At 38.0% G+C, this 21085-nt stretch overlaps 1 protein-coding gene across 4 annotated transcripts in view; it reads right to left on the bottom strand.

The window, feature by feature from the left end:
- The window catches only part of EXOG (exo/endonuclease G), a 43069-nt gene that overhangs the window by 11662 nt on the left and 10322 nt on the right, over window positions 1–21085 (bottom strand). For 2 of the 4 annotated variants that reach the window (XM_053600849.1, XM_053600851.1), the window contains 2 exons: window positions 19530–19644; window positions 10860–10928 (listed from right to left, as the gene is read on the bottom strand). In XM_053600849.1, coding sequence (XP_053456824.1) covers window positions 10860–10928; window positions 19530–19644 — 184 coding nt within the window. The remainder of the gene's footprint in view (window positions 1–10859; window positions 10929–19529; window positions 19645–21085) is intronic. The other 2 variants (XM_053600850.1, XM_053600852.1) reach the window with 1 other exon arrangement.

Below are 21085 nucleotides of genomic sequence, written 5' to 3'. Positions count from 1 at the left end.
TTATGTCCACCCTATATAAAGCTACTTACATATCACCTGGTATACATAGATCTTAATAAATGCCAGTTCATTTGCTTCACTTCCTCTAAAGTAAAAACACATGTATACTTCATTGCCTAGATAGAAAACAAAAAACTCCACTTTTATTTGGTACATTCTCATAAAATAAGATTGAGAGTATAGTTGTAAACAAGCAATAAATATTAAATGTCTATCTCTGACAAAATAGAACATTTGGCAAGCATTCTGAATTGCCGTGTATAATTACAAGACACTCCTCTGGAAAGAGGAATTCATGATGCAAATTATTATATTTGCTCCTAAAGAGGAACAAACCAGTCCCTAGGGCTGGGTAATATTGTATCCCCTTTCCCATCATAATTAAAGGACATCATTTTACCCATATTTGTTTTATTTATGAATTGCTTACTTTTAAGAGGCCCTGTTTGCAGGTGGCGCCTATGGCTCAGTGAGTAGGGCTCCAGCCTCATATACTGAGGGTGGTGGGTTCAAACCTGGCCCCAGCCAAACTGCAACAAAAAATAGCCGGGCATTGTGGTGGAAGCCTGTAGTCCCAGCTACTTCGGAGGCTGAGGCAAGAGAATTGCCTAAGCCCAAGAGCTGGAGGTTGCTTAAAGCTGTGATGCCATGGCACTCTACTGAGGGCAACAGAGACCCTATCTCTCTCTCTCTCTTTTTTTTTTTAAAGACCCTGTTTGTACAGAATAGGCTCAATTTTTTTTTGATTGATCATTCAAGGTTTCTGCCACCAAGCCCCAACCTTTTTTTTATTCTTCTTTATGGTGAGTGCTCTACCACACTGTTTCTCAGAACATACTTTACCTCTACCCATCTCTTCATTTTGCCTAGCTTTGCCTACCATGTCTGTTTTCCTTAACCAAATTCTCCCAAGTTTATATATGTGTATGCACATACATACAAAAATTTTGGCCAAACTAAATTGTTAAAAAGGCAAGAATTTCCAGACAATTTTCCCAATTTTATTTACTAACAACCCATATTTTGCTTTCATGCTAATATATAAACTAAAAATTTTTAAGTTCAAAATTCTATCGGAAAACAAGTTTAATCTGAAAAATAATAACAAATCTAACAAAAACTGTATTATTATGGAGGAAATATTAATGAAAAACATAAACACATAAAAGTAGATGTCACTTTAATAAAAATAAAAACTAAATAAAAATAAAATAAAAAACTATGTACCTCCCCAGGGATATGGATTTCTGTCAACATTCTACTTTATATGTACACACATAACATACAAACACAGCTAACTGCTTTCTTAATGATCAGTGTCTATAAATCCTCTTCCCCAAATACACAGGAGATGGATAAGGAAGGCCTTCCCAGCAATGAACCAGAAAAGGCAATAGAATTTGTGTACTGTGATCTTTGGGGCTCTCTCCACCTACTATAAAAGGCTAAAAATAAATGTGGTGAATATACAAATCAAACAGCAAAGCAACCACTTAAGAATCAACTTGTCATCCAGATCTTGTTTTCTAAATATTAATGCCCAGGGCCAGGCACAGTGGCTCACATCTGTAATCCTAGCACTCTGGGAGGCCAAGGCAGGTAGATCACCTGAGCTCATGGGTTCAAGACCAGCCTGAGAAAAGAGCGAGTCTAAAAATAGCTGGGCATCATGGCAGGCACCATAGTCCCAGCTACTTGGGAGGCTGAGACAAGAGAATCGCTTGAGCCCAAGAGTTCGAGGTTGCTGTGAGCTATGATGTCATGGCACTCTACCAAGGGCAATAAATGCCTACTGAAAGGCCTAAAAAGAACCTGGGCTCCTTAGAAAAATGGCTAATGTCAGAGTTTGGCCATGATAAGCCTAGAACATAGCCTTATGCCAGAAAGAAGGAAATGCTAAAAAATGATGAGGATGCCAAAAAATAAAAATAAAAAAGACACAGGAGACAATCTAAAGATGCTCCCACTCGCCAAATCTGGAGTAATTTGAACATATCAGAAAGAATAATCACAGTATACTGATTAAAATTCATTGAATAAAAATAAGACTGTGAAGCCAGGCATGGTGGCTCACTACCTGTAATTCTAGCACTTTGGGAGGCTGAGGCGGGAAGATTGCTTGAGCTCTGGAGTTCAAGATCAGCCTAAGCAAGAGTAAGACCCCCTCTCTACTAAAAATAGAATAACTAGCCTAGCATTGTGAGGGCTGCCTGTAGTCTTCTGCTATAGGAGACTGAGGCAAGAAGATCGCTTGAGCCCTAGAGTTTGACATTGCTATGAGCATGACTCCACAGCACCCTACCCCAGGTAACAGAGTGAGACTCTGTCTCAAAAAACTAAAAAACAAACAAAAAAAAAGACTGTGAGTCTACACTGGTAACAAATGACAAGGACAAGCTCTTTCTAAAAGTGGAATGTATATATATTGATTTCATAATAGTACTGACTACTTTGGATATTTTTTCCCCCATACCTTACTAAGAAGAATTTGTTCCAACTCCATTCAGATAAACATAAAAGATGTAAAGTCTTCATCTTTTTTTATGGTTGAATAATATTCCATGGTATACATATACCACAATTCGTTAATCCATTCATGGGTTGATGGGTGTGAATAATAAACTTACCAGTATTGTAAAAAATAAAATAAAATAAAAGTGGAATGTCAACTAATAAATGTTGAAAAAATAAGAATTAGAAGATAGTTTAACAATTATCATAGTAATAACTACTTCAGCCAAGAAATATCAATGTGTACTAAAATTACTGGGTGAAAGTTTGAAGAAGAGAATGCTCTCGTGATCTCAAAGCATTTCCGCAATTACTTATAAATTCCAAAGGGGTAAAAGGTGAAGATAGTTGGTGGATACCACCTTAACCAAGTAATAAAAGTTAATATCTTCAATAAGACAAAATGACATTATGAACCTCTTTAGGTGATACATTGAGAAGAATACAAGATCATTTCTATGATATTTTGCCAAAAACAAAACTCATCATGAACAAACAAAAGGCAAACCCAAACTGAAGGACATGCTATAAAACAACTGCACTGTACTCTTCAAAAATGTCAATGCCATTCAAGACAAAGGCTAAATGAGGAACTATTTCAGATTAAAGGACAGAACAAAGACATGACAACTAAATGTAATGCATGATCTTGGACTGAATCCTGGATCATCAAAAAAAAAAAAGATTATATGAAGGATATTATCAGGACAACTGGTCAAATTTGAATATTGGACTGTAAATATACAGATAATATTATGTGTCGAACTTCACAAATTTGATAATTATTCTGTGGTTATGTGACAGAACAGGAGGAAAGGAACAACATATCTACAACTAACTCTCAAATGGTTCAGAAAATAAAAAAGAAAAGCAGGTGTATGTGTATATATACATATATATATATATATATAAAGGGACTACAAATGCAACAAAATGTTAACTAGTGAATCTAGGTGAAAAACAGAGTTGTTCTTTGTATTAATCTTACAACATTTCTACAAACTAAAATTATTTACAAATAAAACATTAAGAAGTATTAATTTTCTCTGCAAAAAAATGAGTAAAGATTAAAATGGGTTCCTAATTAAAGAAGAAAACCTGAGTACAAGTTTCTGCTCCTCCCTTCTTCCAATTAAAAAAATTCTTCAGTGAATCCCAAACAATAAAAAAAAAAAAAAAAAATTTGAAGGGAAAATCTGGGGGAGTCTGTCTAAGCCAAACAAATCCATTTTGTTTACTTTATCACCTGTTCGTGAGAATTGTACATATAACTTAATGCTGACCAATAAATACAAGAAAAGTCTTTTGGGTATATATTCTTTTCCTTAAAATAAAAAGAAAAAATTAAAACAGAAAAAAATTCTTATATATAATAAATGGCAATAAAGATGTATAAAAAAGAACATATTCATGAAAGTGCTAAGAACAAGGAAGCAATACATTAATGGACTAAGAACTGCTATGAACTTCTGAAAGATGAAAGATGGATGAAATGACATTGTTAAGATAAAGAGGAAGGAAACAAACCTTATATTTTTACCACCCCTTAAGTAATGGTCTAGTGAATAAAGGGCATCAAAATCCACATACAGTATGGTGCCCCATGATCATATTAATGTACACAGCTATGATTTAATAAAAATTAAAAAAAAGAAAAAAAGAAAAAGAAAAGCAAAAAAAAAAAAAATCCACGTGCAGAATTATTGTGCAACCAACTAAAGTAGTATGCCTTTGTTCTGCCTCCAGGATGAAGTGAGAAAAATACTCTAATAAAGAAATGGTTCTCAAACCTGACCAGGTACATAAAACTGCCCTAGAGCGCTTATCATATGTGCAGATTATACAGTTTTAGGACAATTTCAAACAAGCAAAGACTCAAAATTTACCATCCAGCAACTCTTACAGAAAAAATTTAAGGATATACTCCAACAAAGCAAATAAATAAATAAATAAATAAATCTAAGAAAAAGGGAGAAGAGGGACTTAGGATAAAGAAGTAGACCCAAGCTAGGAGTATAATGAAAATAAAAATAATGACAGATGAATAGCAGTTGACTTAAAACTAAAATAGCTTACTGAGGTTGTAATGGTCAGTTCTCGACTGATCCCTCCTTGAATGCTCTCTTCACTTAGCTTCTGGGACAATACTCTCCCCTGGCTTTCCTCCTACCATAAAGGTTGCTCCTTTGACTCTTAATGCTAGAGCTTCTTCTTAACCTCTAAATAATCAAGTGCTCCACGGTTCAGATTTCAATCTCTTTTCTCTTATCTACACTCACTTATAGAATCTCATCATAGCTTTAAACACCATCTATTTTCTGACCATTTCCAACCTCTCAAACTCATATCCTGCCTACAAAACATCTCAGATAAAGCCAAATTTACACAGGCAAAACACAACACCAATTTCTAGCCTCTAAACCTGCTCCTCACTGGTCTTCATCATTTCAGATTTAAAACGTGTTGTTTATCCTTGACTCTACTTTTTATTCTTCAACCAACCCATCAGCAATCCTATCAGTTCTACCTTCAAAGCACATCCTAAATCAGACCACTCTATCAGACCCCCCCCCCCATTCAAGTTTCTCACTCAGACAACTCCATTAGTCTCTTAACTGGTCCTTTTATTTCCACCTATTCTTTCATTCTTCACAAGCACCCAGAGTGGCCTTGAAAAATGTAAACCAAAGTATGCCATTATCCTGATCAAAACCCTATAAGAGAAGCCCATCTCACATAATACAATCCAGACTTCTTTCCATTGCCTTCCTCTATGACTTACCTCATTATCATGCTCACTCTGCTGTAGCCACGTGGAGAACACTACTTCTTAAACATACCAAACTTGGTCTCATTCCTCTGTCTTTTTGCTTGCTACTTCCTCAAGTTGTAAAACTCTTCAGATGGCTTACTCTCTCACTTCACTTAGGTTTCTGCTCAGTGGCTTCACCTGTTTTTCTTTCCCACTCCCACTATATCCTTTACCATGCTTTATTTTTCTACATGGTATTTTGTTTTCTATTTCCTCTACAATAATAACGGCATACTTTGTCTTCCTTTTTATTGCTGGTTATCAGAAACACCTAGAAGAGTACCAGGTACACAGTACAAGCTTAATAAATATTTATTGAAGAAAAGGGAAAAAAAAGGGAAGGAAGGAGAAAACAAGTAACCCAAATTAGAATAGAAAGTTAAGGGGCTCCAAGAATATCAAGAAGAAACTGATTTGTCCTTCTAAAAAAATAATGATAAGGTTATATAATCTAAATTACTTGAATTAGAAAGTAAAAGCATCAGGGATGTGGAATGTAGGACATAAATAAATAGTGAAACCCCCCCCCATAAAAAAAGAAAGTAAAAGCATTATTACGTTTTTAAAACTGCCAACTTTGCCTTCCACTTCTCAGTTTTTCTGTTGTCTGTGATAATACTTATCTCTTAAGTGGAACAGACTTAACAATATAGAATTATATCTACCTCTTTATAAGTACAAACGTACTACTTATACGCTCATAATAGTACAAGCGGTGGTTATATATTTTCAATAGACCTAGGATTATAAAGTCAAAGATCAAGAAGGGCTAAACTGTAAATGAGTAAAATGGTCTGGGTGAGGACTATGCTGAACTGAAGAATATATGCTCAATCTGAGATGTCTGATACTCTTATCTAGTGAACTGGGGCCTATGAGAGTATATGCCAAGTGTGATCAAGTCCTCTGATTTTTTTAATGAGAAGCTAAAATCTAGATTTATGTGAAATCTTCCCATTATTAACATTACCAAATAATTAGAAAAATAACATACTATGTTAACCAAATAAAATACTTTTATGGGCGGGATGTGCCATAGGAGACCTCAGTTTACAACCTCTACTATAGGCAAGACTCAGACTAAATTATAGCTAGCAAAGATAAATGTAAATGCCATAATACCTTGACAATATATAAGAAATACATCAAAAAAGAGAGATACAACAAGAAACAAAGATTTAATAACATTATGTAAAGTCTATAATGTAAAGTTTACTAACAGAAGAACAAAAACTAAATGTGTCACTGCGGGGCCTTGGTGCGTGCCACACCTTCTAGGGGCAAGACATGATTGCAAGAGGGACTTTATACCTAACAAATGCAATCAGTGTAACCAGGCTTATTGTACCCTCAATGAAACCCCAACAATAAAAAAAAAAGTCTCAGGTCTAGTCATGGCCTGAGAAGTAAAAAAAAGAAAAAAAAGAAGTTAAATGAATTTCAGGCTAGGTGTGACGGCTCACACCTGTAATTCTAGCACTCTGGGAGGCGGAGGCAGGTGGATTGTCTGAGCTGATGGGTTTGAGATCAGCCTGAGCAAGGAGCAAGAGACCCTGTCTCTAAAAATAGCCAAGCACTGTGGTGGGCATTTATAGTCCCAGCTACTTGGGAGGCTGAGGCAAGAGAATTGCTTGAGCCCAAGAGTTTGTGGTTGCTGTGAGCTATGACACCACAGCACTCTACTGAGTGCAAGAAAGTGAGACTCTGTCTCAAAGATAGATAGACAGATAAATTAATTAATTAATTTTGGCTTGGTGCCCATAGCACAGTGGTTACCACACCAGCCACATGCACAGAGGCTGACGCGTTTGAACTTGGCCCGGGCCTGCTAAACAACAACTGCAATAAGAAAATAGCCAGGCGTTGTGGCATACACCTGTAGACCCAGGTACTTGGGAGGCTGAGGCAACAAATTACTTAAGCCCAAGAGTTTGAAGCTGCTGTGAACTGTGACGCCATTGCACTCTACCAAGGGCTGCATAGTGAGACTATCTCAAAAATAAATAAATAATAAATAAATAAATTTCATTAGGTCATATAGATGAACCGACTATTAATAATTGACAGATCACGGTGGTGCCCATAGCTCAGTGGGTAGAGCGCTAGCCACATACATGGAGGGTAGTGGGTTCGAACCCAGCCCGGGCCAACTAAAACAACAATGACAACTACAACAAAAAAATAGCTGGGTGTTGTGGCAGGCACCTATAGTTCCAGCTACTTGGGAGGCTGAGGCAAGAGAATCGCTTAAGCCCAAGAGTTTGACGTTGCTGTGAGCTGTGATACCACAGCGCTCTACCCAGGGCAATAGCTTGAGACTCTGTCTCAAAAAAAAAAAAAACTGACAGATCACAATTAAAATATATATTATAGCACTCATTATTATGATATACAGAAATTACCACCAGAACAACTAAAGAAAACTGGACAGTGGATTGGAGTGTAATCAGGAGACTTTACCTTTTCATCTTTTTTTTTTTTTTTTTGCAGCTTTTGGCCAAGGCTGGATTTGAATCCACCACCTGTGGTATGTGGGGTTGGTACCCTACTCCTTTGAGCCACAGGCCCCGCCCTACCTTTTCATCTTGTCTTGTACTATGTGAATTCTTTACAATGTCATGTACTGTACTTTCACATTCATGTTTTAAGACTTAACATTATCATGCACATATATTAGGTTATAAGTACTAAGTTTGATAGTTGATATCTCTGACATTTCACTTTGACACTTCTTGTTTTATTTTTATTATGAAGGTACACCTTCATTCTTTCAAACACAAGTTTTGGCTTGTGATCATCTTTTAAGTTTTTTTTACAGCAATTTTTGTGAAACCATGAACAAGTCAAAACTTCAGTTTATTTTCAAATATGAAATATCAAGGAAGTAATTTAGGAAGGATGTGGCTAATGAACACACAGTACACTTAAGGTTTGAGAAGCTTCATTCTGTGATTTTAATCTTGAAAATGAACCACATAGACAACCTGAGACCAAGGTAGATAACGATAAGCTGAAAGCTGTAGTAGAAGCAAATTCACCTCAACCCAAACATGAATTAACAGTGAGGATCAACAGTAGTAATCCAACAATATTCAACCATTTGAAACAAATCAGCAAGGTAAAGACACTGAATAAATAGGCTCTGCAGAATTAAACAAACATCAGAAGAGAAATCATCTCAAAGTTTGCCTTTTTTACTGTCACAACATAAAGGGAAACCATTTCTGCATCATATTGTTACATGTGATGAAAAATGGATTCTTTTTGACAATTCCAAGCATTCAACATGATGGCTGGATAAGGATTAAGTGCCAAAACACAGATACTCATCCAAAAAAAGCTAATGGTGTGTGTTTGGTGGTCCAGCACGATATTATCCACTACAGCTTCATGAAACCTGGTCAGCCAATTTCAGTGGATGTCTATTGCAACCAACTGAACAAAACGATGAGGATGCTTGTGATTAAGCAGCCCAGATTGGTCAACAGAAATAGGCCAATCCTCTTAGAAGACTGCTCAACCACATGTCACACAAAGCTGTTCAAAATACAGAAGCTGGACTTGGAAACTCTATGTCATCCATCGTATTCACCAGACCCTGTACCGACTACCATTTCTTCAAGGCTTTGGACATCTTGCAAGAAACAGTATTTCGATTCTTAACAAGCTGTGGAAAACACCTTTTGCGATTTCATTACCACTTGCTCTCCCGGCTTCTTTGCTTATGGCATAAACAAACTACTACTGAGATGGCAAAATTGTGTGGACAGTTTAGGGGGGTTACTTTGATTAACTGTACTGATTTTTGATTCTAAATCAAAAATAAACCAAACTTTTGATTCTAAATCATACATTTCATATTTAATAACCTAATTACATAATAAAAGAATTTTTAAGTTTAAATTTAAGGCTCATTAAAAGATAGTTGGGCAATTATGACTTCAATACCATGGGGGAAAGCCTAAAACATATTTAATATAAATATCTAATTTCATAACTTCTAACATAATATGTAATTCATGAAAAATACTTTCAAAAGCATTACCTCTGTTAGAAGACTATAAAAATTGTGCTTTATAGTTAATAAAAAGATTCCTGACCTCTAAGGTTCTATGGACAAGAGAAAAAAAAAAAAAAACCTTAGAAATTACAGGTTTATAGGCACAAACACCCTGATCTTCATTTATAAGTCAGCCTCCAAAGGAATAATAGTTAACATTTACTGAATATTTCCTGTGTGCTAGTTACCAAGCAAACAGTAATCCTAACAGCCCAATTAGGTAAATACTACAAATTGTATAGATAAAACTCAACTTCAAAAAAGGTCATTTCGGGTGGCACCTGTGGTTCAGTGAGTAGGGCGCCGGCCCCATATACCGAGGGTGATGGGTTCAAGCCCAGCCCCGGCCAAACTGCAACAAAAAAATAGCTGGGCGTTGTGGCGGGCGCCTGTAGTCCCAGCTGCTCGGGAGGCTGAGGCGAGAGAATCGCGTAAGCCCAAGAGCTAGAGGTTGCTGTGAGCCGTGTGACGCCACGGCACTCTACCCGAGGGCGGTACAGTGAGACTCTGTCTCTACAAAAAAAAAAAAAAAAAAATTAAAAAAGGTCATTTCTCCAAGATCACATGCAAGTATCAAAGCAAAGATATAAGGCCAGATCTGACATGAAATGTATGCTTTTAATATATAACCACCCTGCCCTTTTAGTCATTAATTCTTTTTCTTCATAACTTTTTACTTAGAATTTACTGAACCTCTGAACACCAGCAAGTATTAGAGAGGCCTATAACCACCCTGCCCTTTCTATGATTCCAAGGTAAAGGGGTAAATTCCAAGTTTCTTCTGTGGCCTATTACTGGTAGGGATCTTTTGGAACTTCCTCACTAATCTAAGTACTCTGTCTAATGCTTTCATAAGAAGTGACATTTAAATTAATACCCTTTATACTTTAGTCCAAACTGCACTTTATATTTCAGATGCTATTTAAAATTCTTTGGTGTAGGACTATGAATCTTCCTTTATTTCAGTATAAATAGAGTTTCCTTTTCTGTTTTTTTGATATATTTATTTTTGATGATTCTGAGGATTAGGAAAAGTCAAATTATATACTTTCTCTGTCATGATTTCTAGACTCCAGATAGACCAGTAGTCAACAGAACTGGAAGCAGAGAAACTCAATGAAGGCCTCTCTAATACTTGCTGGTGTTCAGAGGTTCAGTAAATTCTAAGTAAAAAGTTATGAAGAAAAGAATTAATGACTAAAAGAAATTAACAGTGACACATGTCTGCCAGGATGTGAAATACAGCAGCAGTTTCCAACCTTTTTGGCACCAGGGACCAGTTTCATGGAAGATAATTTTTCTATGGATGAGGGAAGGGGGATTAGATTCTCCTAAGGAGCGCATAACCTAGCTCCCTTGCGTATCTAGTTTACATAGGATTCACTCTGGTGAGTATCTAATGCTGTTGCTGACTGACAGGAAGCAGAGCTTAGGGGGGAGTAGGTATAAATACAGGTGAGCCTGCCCACTGCTTACTTCCTGCTGTATGGCTGGGCTCCTAACAGGCCATGGACCAGTATCCGTTGTGGCCTCATGGACTGGAGACTGCAGAAATACAAGAAAGAAGGAAGAAAGTGATCAAGAATGTAATCAAGGTTGGGGGCATGTCATTTACAATTCTGTATACCTTCCTCCCACACGACAAGTACTTGAAAATTTGCTGAACAAAAGATTTACTAGTGGGGTGGCACCTGTGGCTCAAAGGAGTAGGCGCTGGCCCCATATGCCAGAGGTGGTGGGTTCAAACCCAGCCCTGGCCAAAAACTGCAAAAAAAAAAAAAAAAAGGATTTGCCAGTCTAAGCATGGATTGGTCCTATAAATTATAGAGACAAGGAAAAGTAATGATATGGGCTTAGAGGCCCAGTATCTGGGGAAAAAAAAAAAAGACCCCATACCAATAAGGCTTAAAAAAATTTTTTTAAAAAGACTATTACTCATAAAGTATACTCTTCAGGAAGTTGATCTCAACTGATTGCTGTGGAACTAAATCGAATGAGGAGAGGTAATTAGGTCTCATTTGAAACTCTCCTCAAGGCTACCTGAATATGTCTGATTACTATTCACTGATAAACTATTTAGAAGAACCAAGTTAAATATTTATAAGATGTATATATGTATTTACTTACTCTTTACTAGCTAGAATTTCACTTAGTCACCCAAGCTAAAGTGTGATGGTGCAATCATAGCACACTGCAGCCTCAAATTCTTGGCCTCAATCCTCCCACCTAGTTGAGATTACAGGAGCACAGTGTTTAGCTCAGAGGAAGTTATCTTTTATATACGAATATTTTAGTGTAATCAGAGTTCTGATATAGAAAAGATACACATATCTTTACATATTTTTTTAAAGACCAGATTTTCAAAATTCTGAAATAATCACAAACTTAGGATGAGCACAAAGAAAACTCCTTCCTGTATAACCTTTACCCAGATTCACCAATTGTTAACATTTACTCCACTTGCTTTAACATTCTATCTCTCCTAAATTTTTGGAAGGTCACAGAAACAACCTTTAACTCCTAAACACTTTAGGATATAATTCCTAAGCACAAAGACATTCTTTTACATAACTGCAAAACAATTATCAAAATCAGGGAATTTAATACTAATAAAATACAATTATCTAATCTACAGACCTCAAATGTTGCCATTCTCCCAATAATATCCTTTTTAGCAACTTCTGTTTCTCTGGTCTAGGAACTGATCTAAGATCACACTATGAATTTTATTTTCATAACTCTTTAGTATCCATTAATCTGAAACAGTTATATTTTTGGCCACTGTCTTTATTTATTTTTTTTTTTAAGAGAGTCTCATTTTGTCGCCCTCGGTATAGTGTGGTGGTGTCACAGTTCACAGCAACCTCCAACTCCTGGGCTTAGGCGCTTGCCACAACGCCAGCCTATTTTTTTGTTGTTGTTGCGGTTTGGCCGAGGGGTTCGAACTCGCCACCCTTGGTATGGGGGGCGGGGTGTGCCCTACCCGCTAAGCCACAGGGGCCACCCTGGCCATGGTCTTTTATGACACTGTAACACTTTGTAAAGTACAAGTCAGCTGTTTAATAGAATGTCCCTCAAATGGAATTTGCTTGATATTTCTGCATGATGAAATTCAATGTTACTTTTTTTTTTTTGGCAAAAATGTCACAGAAGTAATACTTTATCCTTCTCAGCACATCACATGAGTAAGCACAGTATATTATTAGTAAGTCCCATCACTGTCAATATTAAATTTAACCACTTGGGTAAAGGGGTGTTTTTCCAATGAAAAGTTACCACTTTGTGATTAATAATAATTTGTGGGGAGACATTTTTAGACTATGTAAATGCCCCACTCTTCAGAAAACTTTCACTCACTAGCTTTAGTATCCATTGATGATTCTTGCCTGAATCACTTATTACCATAATGGCTGAAGAATGACTTCTATAACTCTTTCTATATTGAAAATTTATTGATTAGTATTCTATGTTAAGCAGAAGCTTTAATTCAATAGGTTTGTAATCCATTTTATTTTCATAATCGATATTCCCAGATATGGCAAGTGGGAGCTTCTTCAAGCTGTTTACTATGTCTTTCTGACATGTCCTCACCATTCATTTGAACACTTCCTTGCTTTCTGGCACAAGGTATTCCTTTGTGTACTTTCCTTGTACCACCCCTGGAGTGAACCATTTCTCTAAGTGCTGGGTTCTTTTTGCAGGAGAAACCAAGATGTGATACCACTGCTAATGCCATATCACTGCTTCTAGGCCCTTTCAGGAGGAAGAGCTAGGAGATATATAATATTTTTATACATTTATAAAAATTACATTCAGCTAAAGAAAAACAATATATTTTCCACTATAGCATTTAGGCAACATACACTCAAAAGAAACATCCACATAGCAGGGCCAGGTATGGTCGTGGCTCATGCCTGTATCCTAGCACTTTGGGAGGCTGAGACAGATAAGATTGCTGGAGGTCAGGAATTTGAGTCCAGACAGAGCAAGAGCAAGATCCGTCTCTAAAAACTAGCCAGGCATTATGGTGGGCACTTAATAGTCCCAGGTAATCAGGAGGTTGAGACAAGAAGATCACTTGAGCCCAAGGGTTTGAGGTTACTATGAGCTAATGCCACAGGACTCTACGAAGGACAATATAGTGAGACTCTGTCTCAAAAAAAAAAAAAAAAAAACACAAAAAACTATATACTGAAATGCTCTTTTTCTTAAATGATTATTTACTTTTTATTTGTGAAATACTCTTAATTGTTGATTTTTCCTTTTAAACTTTTTATAAATTTTTTTTCCTACTATAAAGTAAGCAAGAAATATAAATCTTCCAATTTTATGAAATCAAAGCACACATAAAACTATAATTTGATCATTTCAGGTTTACAAGTCAAAACTAGAAGAACTTCTTTTCCAGTGGTAAGAGTAAAGAGAATTTAACAAAACCCAAGAATAATTAATACTTGAAAAATAAGAGAACACAGAAAGCTTAAACCATTTTTCTTCTAAAACTATAAAAAAAAAAACCCTAAAGTTAGCAAGTTGAACAGAAAGAAATTAATCTGAGAAAAATTAAAATTAATTAATGTAAAAATATTAATTCCTAGCCAGGCACAGGGGCTCACGCCTGTAATCCTAACACTCTGGGAAGCTGGGGTGGAGGGAGAAATTGCCTGAGCTCAGGAATTCAAGACCAGCCTGAACAAGAGCAAGACCCCATCTCTACTAAAAAAATAGAAAAACTCTCCAGGTATCGTGGCAGGCTCCTATAAGTCCTAGCTACTCAGGATGCTAAGGCAAGGGGATCTCTTGAGCCCAATAGTTTGAGGTTGTTGTGAGCTATGACGCCATGGCACTTTTCCCAGGTAGACAGAGTGAGACTCTGTCTCAAAAATAAAGAAAAAAAAATTAATTCCTTAGACCTCGGGCAGCACCTGTGGCTCAGTGGGTAGGGCACTGGCCCCATATACCAAGGGTGATGAGTTCCAACCCAGCCCCGGCCAGCTAAAACAGCAGTGGCAACTGCAACAAGAATAGGCGGGCATTGTGGCAGGCGCCTGTAGTCCCAGCAACTCGGGAGGCTGAGGCATGAAAATCACCCTAGCCCAAGAGCTGGGGGTTGCTGTGAGCTGTGACGCCATGGCACTCTACGGAAGGGCGACAAAGTGAGACTCTGTCTCAAAAAAAAAAATTCCTTAGACTTCTTTCACTGCCATGGAACTACTGGAATTATCCAAGGGTGCAAAAAAAAAAAAAAAAATCCTTGAAAACAACTGTTCTACCCTCTCCATCCAACAAATACAAGTAGCTGGATCAATAATTTTGTATGAAAAAAGGAAAGTAGGCTATTCATAGGGACCTATGCACATGCTTGGATGCTTACACATCATAGCACACTAATCCAGACAGGCTGATAATAAGGAAGTCAAGAGAGATTATACACCGAAGTTTTATTTCTCTACATCTGCATGCAGTATGGGAACCAAAGACCCCATTCTTGGCAAGGGAAAACACCCCCAGAAAAAGGGAAAAATTAAAAAGTAAGCTGATTTTTTTCTAAAGGTGGTTTTTGGCCAGTCTTTCTCCTGCCTCAGGGCTCCCGGGCCTGGAGATCTGCTCCTAAGGTGGCAACAGTCACTCCTCCTAATTTCCTGGCCACTTTTTTCCTCTGGGTTTTCCCAGTTGTAGAATAATATTTAGAAATAAAAAAAAAAAAATATATATATATATATATAGGAAAAATGTAAAATGATCAATGACATTTCTTTTAATATAATTTTCCTGAGGCCGTATTATAACAGAAACAGTTTATTCTACTTCAAGTATTCCTAGAACTGTATGATTATTCCTTTTATTGTATTTTTAATTGTTTATTGTAATTAGTCTTTTAAATGAAGCTCTGGTTAAATGGATTATGTGTTTCTTGAGGGCAGGTACTGTTTCTTTATACTTTTGTATATCCCATTATCTTGACTGCATGAAGCATTAAATTATTGTGTGAGGGAATGTATTAATAAAGGAATTCTACCAATAAAAATAAATAAATAAAAAAAATAAAAAGTAAGCTGAGTCGGAACAAAGGAAAATCAGGTAGTTTACCTTTAAACCAGCCACTGCTAAATTTCTTATCTGAGCAAGTTTCCTGCTTTTCCTAGAACTCTGGTCTATTAGGGATATAGCTTATAAACATTCCCACAGGGTCTTGTAAGCACTCGGAAGAAAATAATGGCCACAGAAGATGCTGTGGCAAAGCCTGGCAAGATACATAAACTAGGCTATTTCCTGCCCCGTTAACACTCAAAGCAAATACCCATTATGGAGATTTGTATTTAGCTGGGGCCGAGTTCAAGGGAACAGCTTAAGCCCTGAAATATGGGTAGGAGGACTTACATCCCTTATGGCAGAGGAAGACTCTCTGTGGTGGTGGTGATGACAAGAAAATTCTTCTCTCCCACTGATTCTTCAGAGGAGATTGACGCCAGTGGCGTTTTACTCCACAGTGAACTAGTGGGATTAACAACTCCTTAAAAATCTGTGCAACCACAGATAGGAAGCTGCCCCTATACAAGGCTCAGGTTCCAGATTTCTCAAGGATGCTAAGATCCTTAAAGTTCATGATTATAAAAACAATAGGAGCTGATATGCTCACTCAGAAACTGCTGGCGTCTTTGTTCCCTTCCCCAGCTTACCCTTTGGGCTAATGAGCAAATAGCCTTCAATAAAAGCTGAGTGGAACTAACACTAAAGGCCACTCGCCGGAACTCCACAAAGGGCAGTAGTCCCCTATGCTCCTACCTTTGAAAATTCTATTCTGCATGTCTTGTCTCTTTCTTTTTTTTTTTTTTTTTTGTAGAGACAGAGTCTCACTGTACCGCCCTCGGTAGAGTGCCGTGGCGTCACACAGCTCACAGCAACCTCTAACTCTTGGGCTTACGCGATTCTCTTGCCTCAGCCTCCCGAGCAGCTGGGACTACAGGCGCCTGCCACAACGCCCGGCTATTTTTTTTTTTTTTTTGTTCTTGCGGTTTGGCCAGGGCTGGGTTTGAACCCGCCACCCTCAGCATATGGGGCCGGCGCCCTACTCACTGAGCCACAGGCGCCGCCCGTCTCTTTCTTTCTCCTACTTTCTAACTTTATATTTCTTCAATTGGTCACCACCAGATCCATAGGTCTTAACGGACCCTGCCCCTGGGGTGGAACCCTGGCGTACATCTAACCTGTTCTTCAGGTTATTCAATTTTATCACAGATTCTCTTAAGTAATCATCTAACCTAACAAGCATTTTTAAAATATCTACTTTATTTCCAGAGCTAAGCTAAGTGTTCCCTCCAAATATAACTCCTCTTCGTCTTTACTAGCGAGCCCTTCCACTCCTCTCTTTTTACTTACTTAATTGCCTCTGCCTCTTCACTCCACCTTGTTCTCTACCCTATGTAGATCTCACAGTATAATCTATCACTTAAGACATTTCATTTGGCAGAATCCTCAGGATACTTCTGCATGATGAGGTTCAATGTTAGGCTTTTCTGGCATAACACTTGCCCTTTAGGTATACTATTCTGTAAACTGCCAATATGGAAAGCTAACCTAAAAATTCACCAGCTACATTAGATACCTGAAGCTCTCACATCACCAGTTGTACTCTCCTATCTTTAATCTCTCTTTCTTTCAGTCTATAGAAGTGTATCAGTATCTTGTATTTAAAAAAAAAGAAAAACCCAAACCATCATCTTTTAAAAACCCAAGCTTCCAAAAGAAATGTTTTTCTTTTCCTTTGTTCAATTCACTGCAATCTGGTTGTTATCCTGTAACTTTTCCCTCTTCCTCATCCAAAAGGTTAATTCATAGTTATTCTTTCCTTTATTCCTCTATTTTCCTCACTCCAACTGCTTGAGGTCAGCCCCATATCCATTCTCAGATACAAGGTCTGACAATTAAGATCACAAACTTGCCACCGTATAGTTATGTTGGCAGCTCGGTAAGGTTTCATAACCTTGGTATATTAGTGCCTCACAGCTGTGTTAGTGTCCATGTGTAGTTGTGTTTTGCTGAGTGGTGTTCATTACTGTTCCATGTTTTTGTGTGCTGTTATAAGAATGATGTGAGCAATGAGCAAACATTTGTAAATTCCTCATTAAATTTTGCAAGAATGGAAGTGAAATTAGAGATGTGTTAGTCCAAGTTTATGGGGTAAATGCCATGAAGAAAACAGCTGTTTACAAATGGATTAAACATTTTTCTCAGGGGAGAGAAAGTGTCAGTGATGAAGAGAGGTCAGGGCAGCCAGTAAAGAGCAGAACTGACAAAACATTGCAAAAGTTCATCAAATTGTACATCGAAATTGTCAGTAGACTGTGAGAAGCACAGCAGACCAACTAAACATCGAAAGAGAAACAGGAAAATCTTAACTGAAAATCTTGACATAAGAAATCTTGGCGTGTGTGAAAATGATCCTGAAGAACTCACAGATGAATAAAAGCAAGAGACAAAGTTTGCCAAGACCTTTTGGAGAGGCAAGACTGTATTTGAGATCATGTTATCACTGGTGACGAAACATGGGTATACCACATGACCCTGAAATAAAGCATCAAAGTGCACAATGTAAGTCAGCCAATTCTCCATGACCAAAAAAGTTTCACCAGTCCAAATCAAAAGTCAAAACAATGTTACTAACCTTTTTTGACATCAGAGGGATTATTCGTCATGAATTTGTGCCAACTGGACAGTTAAACAAGTTTACTATTTAGAAGTGCTGAAAAGGTTAGACGAAAATGACGTGAGCTTTCTACCAACAACTCATAGCTCCTGCATCACAACAATGCACCAGCTCACATGTCACTGTCTGAGGGAGATTTTCACCAGTAAACAAATAACTGTATTAGAACACCCTCCCTACTCACCAATGATTTTAACCAAAGATAAAGAAAATATTGAAAGGAAGACATTTTGAAGACCTTCAGGACCCCAAGGGTAATAAGATGACAGTTTTGGTGGCCATTCCTTAAAGACAGTTCCACATTAGCCACTAGGGAGTATTTTGAAGGTGACCACAGTGATATTCAGCAATGGTGTATGTAGCACTTTTTCCAGGATGAGTTCATGAACTTAACTGTCAGACATTATAGACTATTGAAGTAATGTCCTAACTTATCTCCTTGCCTCTAATCTTTTCTTCAGAAGCCTCCCTTCTTTTCTACCTCTCCATACACTGCTGCCAGAATACTCTTTACGAAACCCAAAACAAATTACATTTCTCCCATGTTTAAAACAAATTTAAGACTTCTCTGCACCTAAAAATTAAAACCCATGTCTTCATCACAGAATAGAAAGTTACCTATTATCTGGCCCTTAACCACCTGTTTTTATAGAAATCTTTACCCAGCTGAGTCACTCATACTTTTAGTATCATAAGCTCCAGTCTCCATGAATAATACATTTATCACAGAACCATGCTGCTGACCACAGAAGTCCTGTGCTCATACTGCTCCATCTTTTGGAATTCCCATGCCTCCCTCCTGGCTCAGTTTACTCTTCATACTTATCTGTCAGGATCTAACTGAAGTATTTCTTGTTCTGTTAAGCCTTCCAGAACCACACAACTAGAGTCCATCAGTTCTTTTGTGACACTACTTCTCTTTTTTTTTTTTTTTTGAGACAGAGCCTCAAGCTGTCACCCTGGGTAGAGTGCCATGGCATCATAGCTCACAGCAACTTCCAACTCCTGGGCTTAACCAATCCTCTTGCCTCAGCCTCCCACGTAGCTGGGACTACAGGCGCCTGCGACAACGCCCGGCTATTTTTTGGTTGTAGCCATCATTGTTGTTCGGTGGGCCCAGGGCTGGATTCGAACCTGCCAGTTCAGGTGTATATGGCTGGCACCTTAGCCGCTTGAGCCACAGGCACCAAGTCAGACACTACTTTCTCTAATTATCTGTATTACAGCATACCACTTTAATGAAGTTAATTGCTAATGTCTGTCTCCCTTTGTAAGTTGTGAGCTCCTTGAAGTCAACAGTGTTTTATTTTTCACTATCCTTCCTCTATGCCTAATATGTGTTCAAAAAATACCAATCAATAAATGAAATTAAAAATTAGAATACAGAATGTAATCATTTCATACAAATAACATAAAATAATGTTAAAATAATCCCTTACCTGGTAAGTAACAGTTTTCTTTCCATCACTTCTAGTTTGAGGTAAGGTCAAAGGTCCAGATACTACCCAAACATCTTCAAACCTCTCTGTCAGTTCTCGACAGTACATTTCTATTCTAAAAAACAAAGCAAAAAAATGTATGATATTCTCACAGACATATAGAAAAGCAGCAAATCCTATCAGTTCCTAGGAAAGAAAAAAAGAAACACAGCACTCGAGAAATTATCTTGAATGAAAACAGGACATGAGACACTATAAGCACATAAGCAATGATTTTCACAGTTTACTGCATTAAAAAAAACTTAAAAATCACACACATTAGAGCTCGGCACCCATAGTTCAGTGGTTAGGGTACCAGCCACAGATACTGGGGCTGGCAGGTTTGAGCCTGGCCCAGGCCTGCTGAACAACAATGACAACTATAACAAAAAAATAGTCAGGCACTGTGGCGGGCACCTGTAATCCCAGCTGCTTGGGAGGCTGAGGCAAGAGAATTACTTAAGCCCAAGAGTTTGAGGTTGCTGTGAGCTGTGATGCCATAGCGCTCATAGCACTCTACAGGGGATGACACGGTGAGACTCTAAATAAAGAAGTAAAAAAAAAAAAAAAACACACACTAGCACATTTATATTTTTCTGTGTGTACCCAGTGTACATTTTAGAACTGAAATTTTGTTAACTTAGAACATTTTTCTATGCCATAGAAACCTTGAATGATTAACCAGCATCATTCAAGGTTTTTGCATTGTTTTCTATTCCATTCCGAATGTTTATTTCTCTATTTTTGTGCCAATACCATGCTCTCTTTTTTTTTTTTTTAATCTTTTATTTAGAGACAGAATCTCACTTTGTGGCCCTCGGTAGAGTGCCGTGGTGTCACAGTTCACAGCAACCTCCAGCTCTTGGGCTTAGGTGATTCTCTTGCCTCAGCCTCCCAAGTTGCTGGGACTACAGGCACCTGCCACAACGCCCAGCTATTTTTTTGTTGCAGTTTGGCCAGGGGCCAGATTTGAACCCACCATCCTCAGTATATGGGGTCGGTGCCCTACTCACTGAGCCACAGGCACCGCCCTCCCCCCTTTTTTTTTTTGAGACAAGAGTCTCACAATGTCACCCTCAGTAGAGAGCTGTGGCATCACAGCTCACAGCAACCTCAAACTCCTGGGCCTAAGTGATTCTCCTGCCTCAGCCTCCCAAGTAGCCAGGACAACAGGCACCCACCACAATGCCTGACTGTTTTTTTGTTGCAGTTGTCATTGCTGTCCAGCTGGCCCGGGCTGGGTTCAAACCCCCCACCCTGGGTGTATGTGGCCGGCACCCTACCCACTGAGCTACAGGTGCCGCCCTAAACATCTTTTTTTTTTTGAGACAGAATTGTACTCATCCTGAGTAGAGTGCCATGGCATCATCATAGCTCACAGCAACCTCAAACTCTTGAACTCAAGTGATCCACTTGCCTCAGTTTTTCTATTTTTAGTAGAGATGGGGTTTCGTTCTTGCTTAGGCTGCTCTCAAACTCTTGAGCTCCAGCAATCAGGCCACCTCAGCCTCCCAGAG

This window comes from Nycticebus coucang, chromosome 8, assembly GCF_027406575.1.
Source record: "Nycticebus coucang isolate mNycCou1 chromosome 8, mNycCou1.pri, whole genome shotgun sequence".
In the NCBI taxonomy this organism is placed as follows: Eukaryota; Metazoa; Chordata; class Mammalia; order Primates; family Lorisidae; genus Nycticebus; species Nycticebus coucang.
This window is presented reverse-complemented; position numbering and strand designations above follow the sequence as displayed.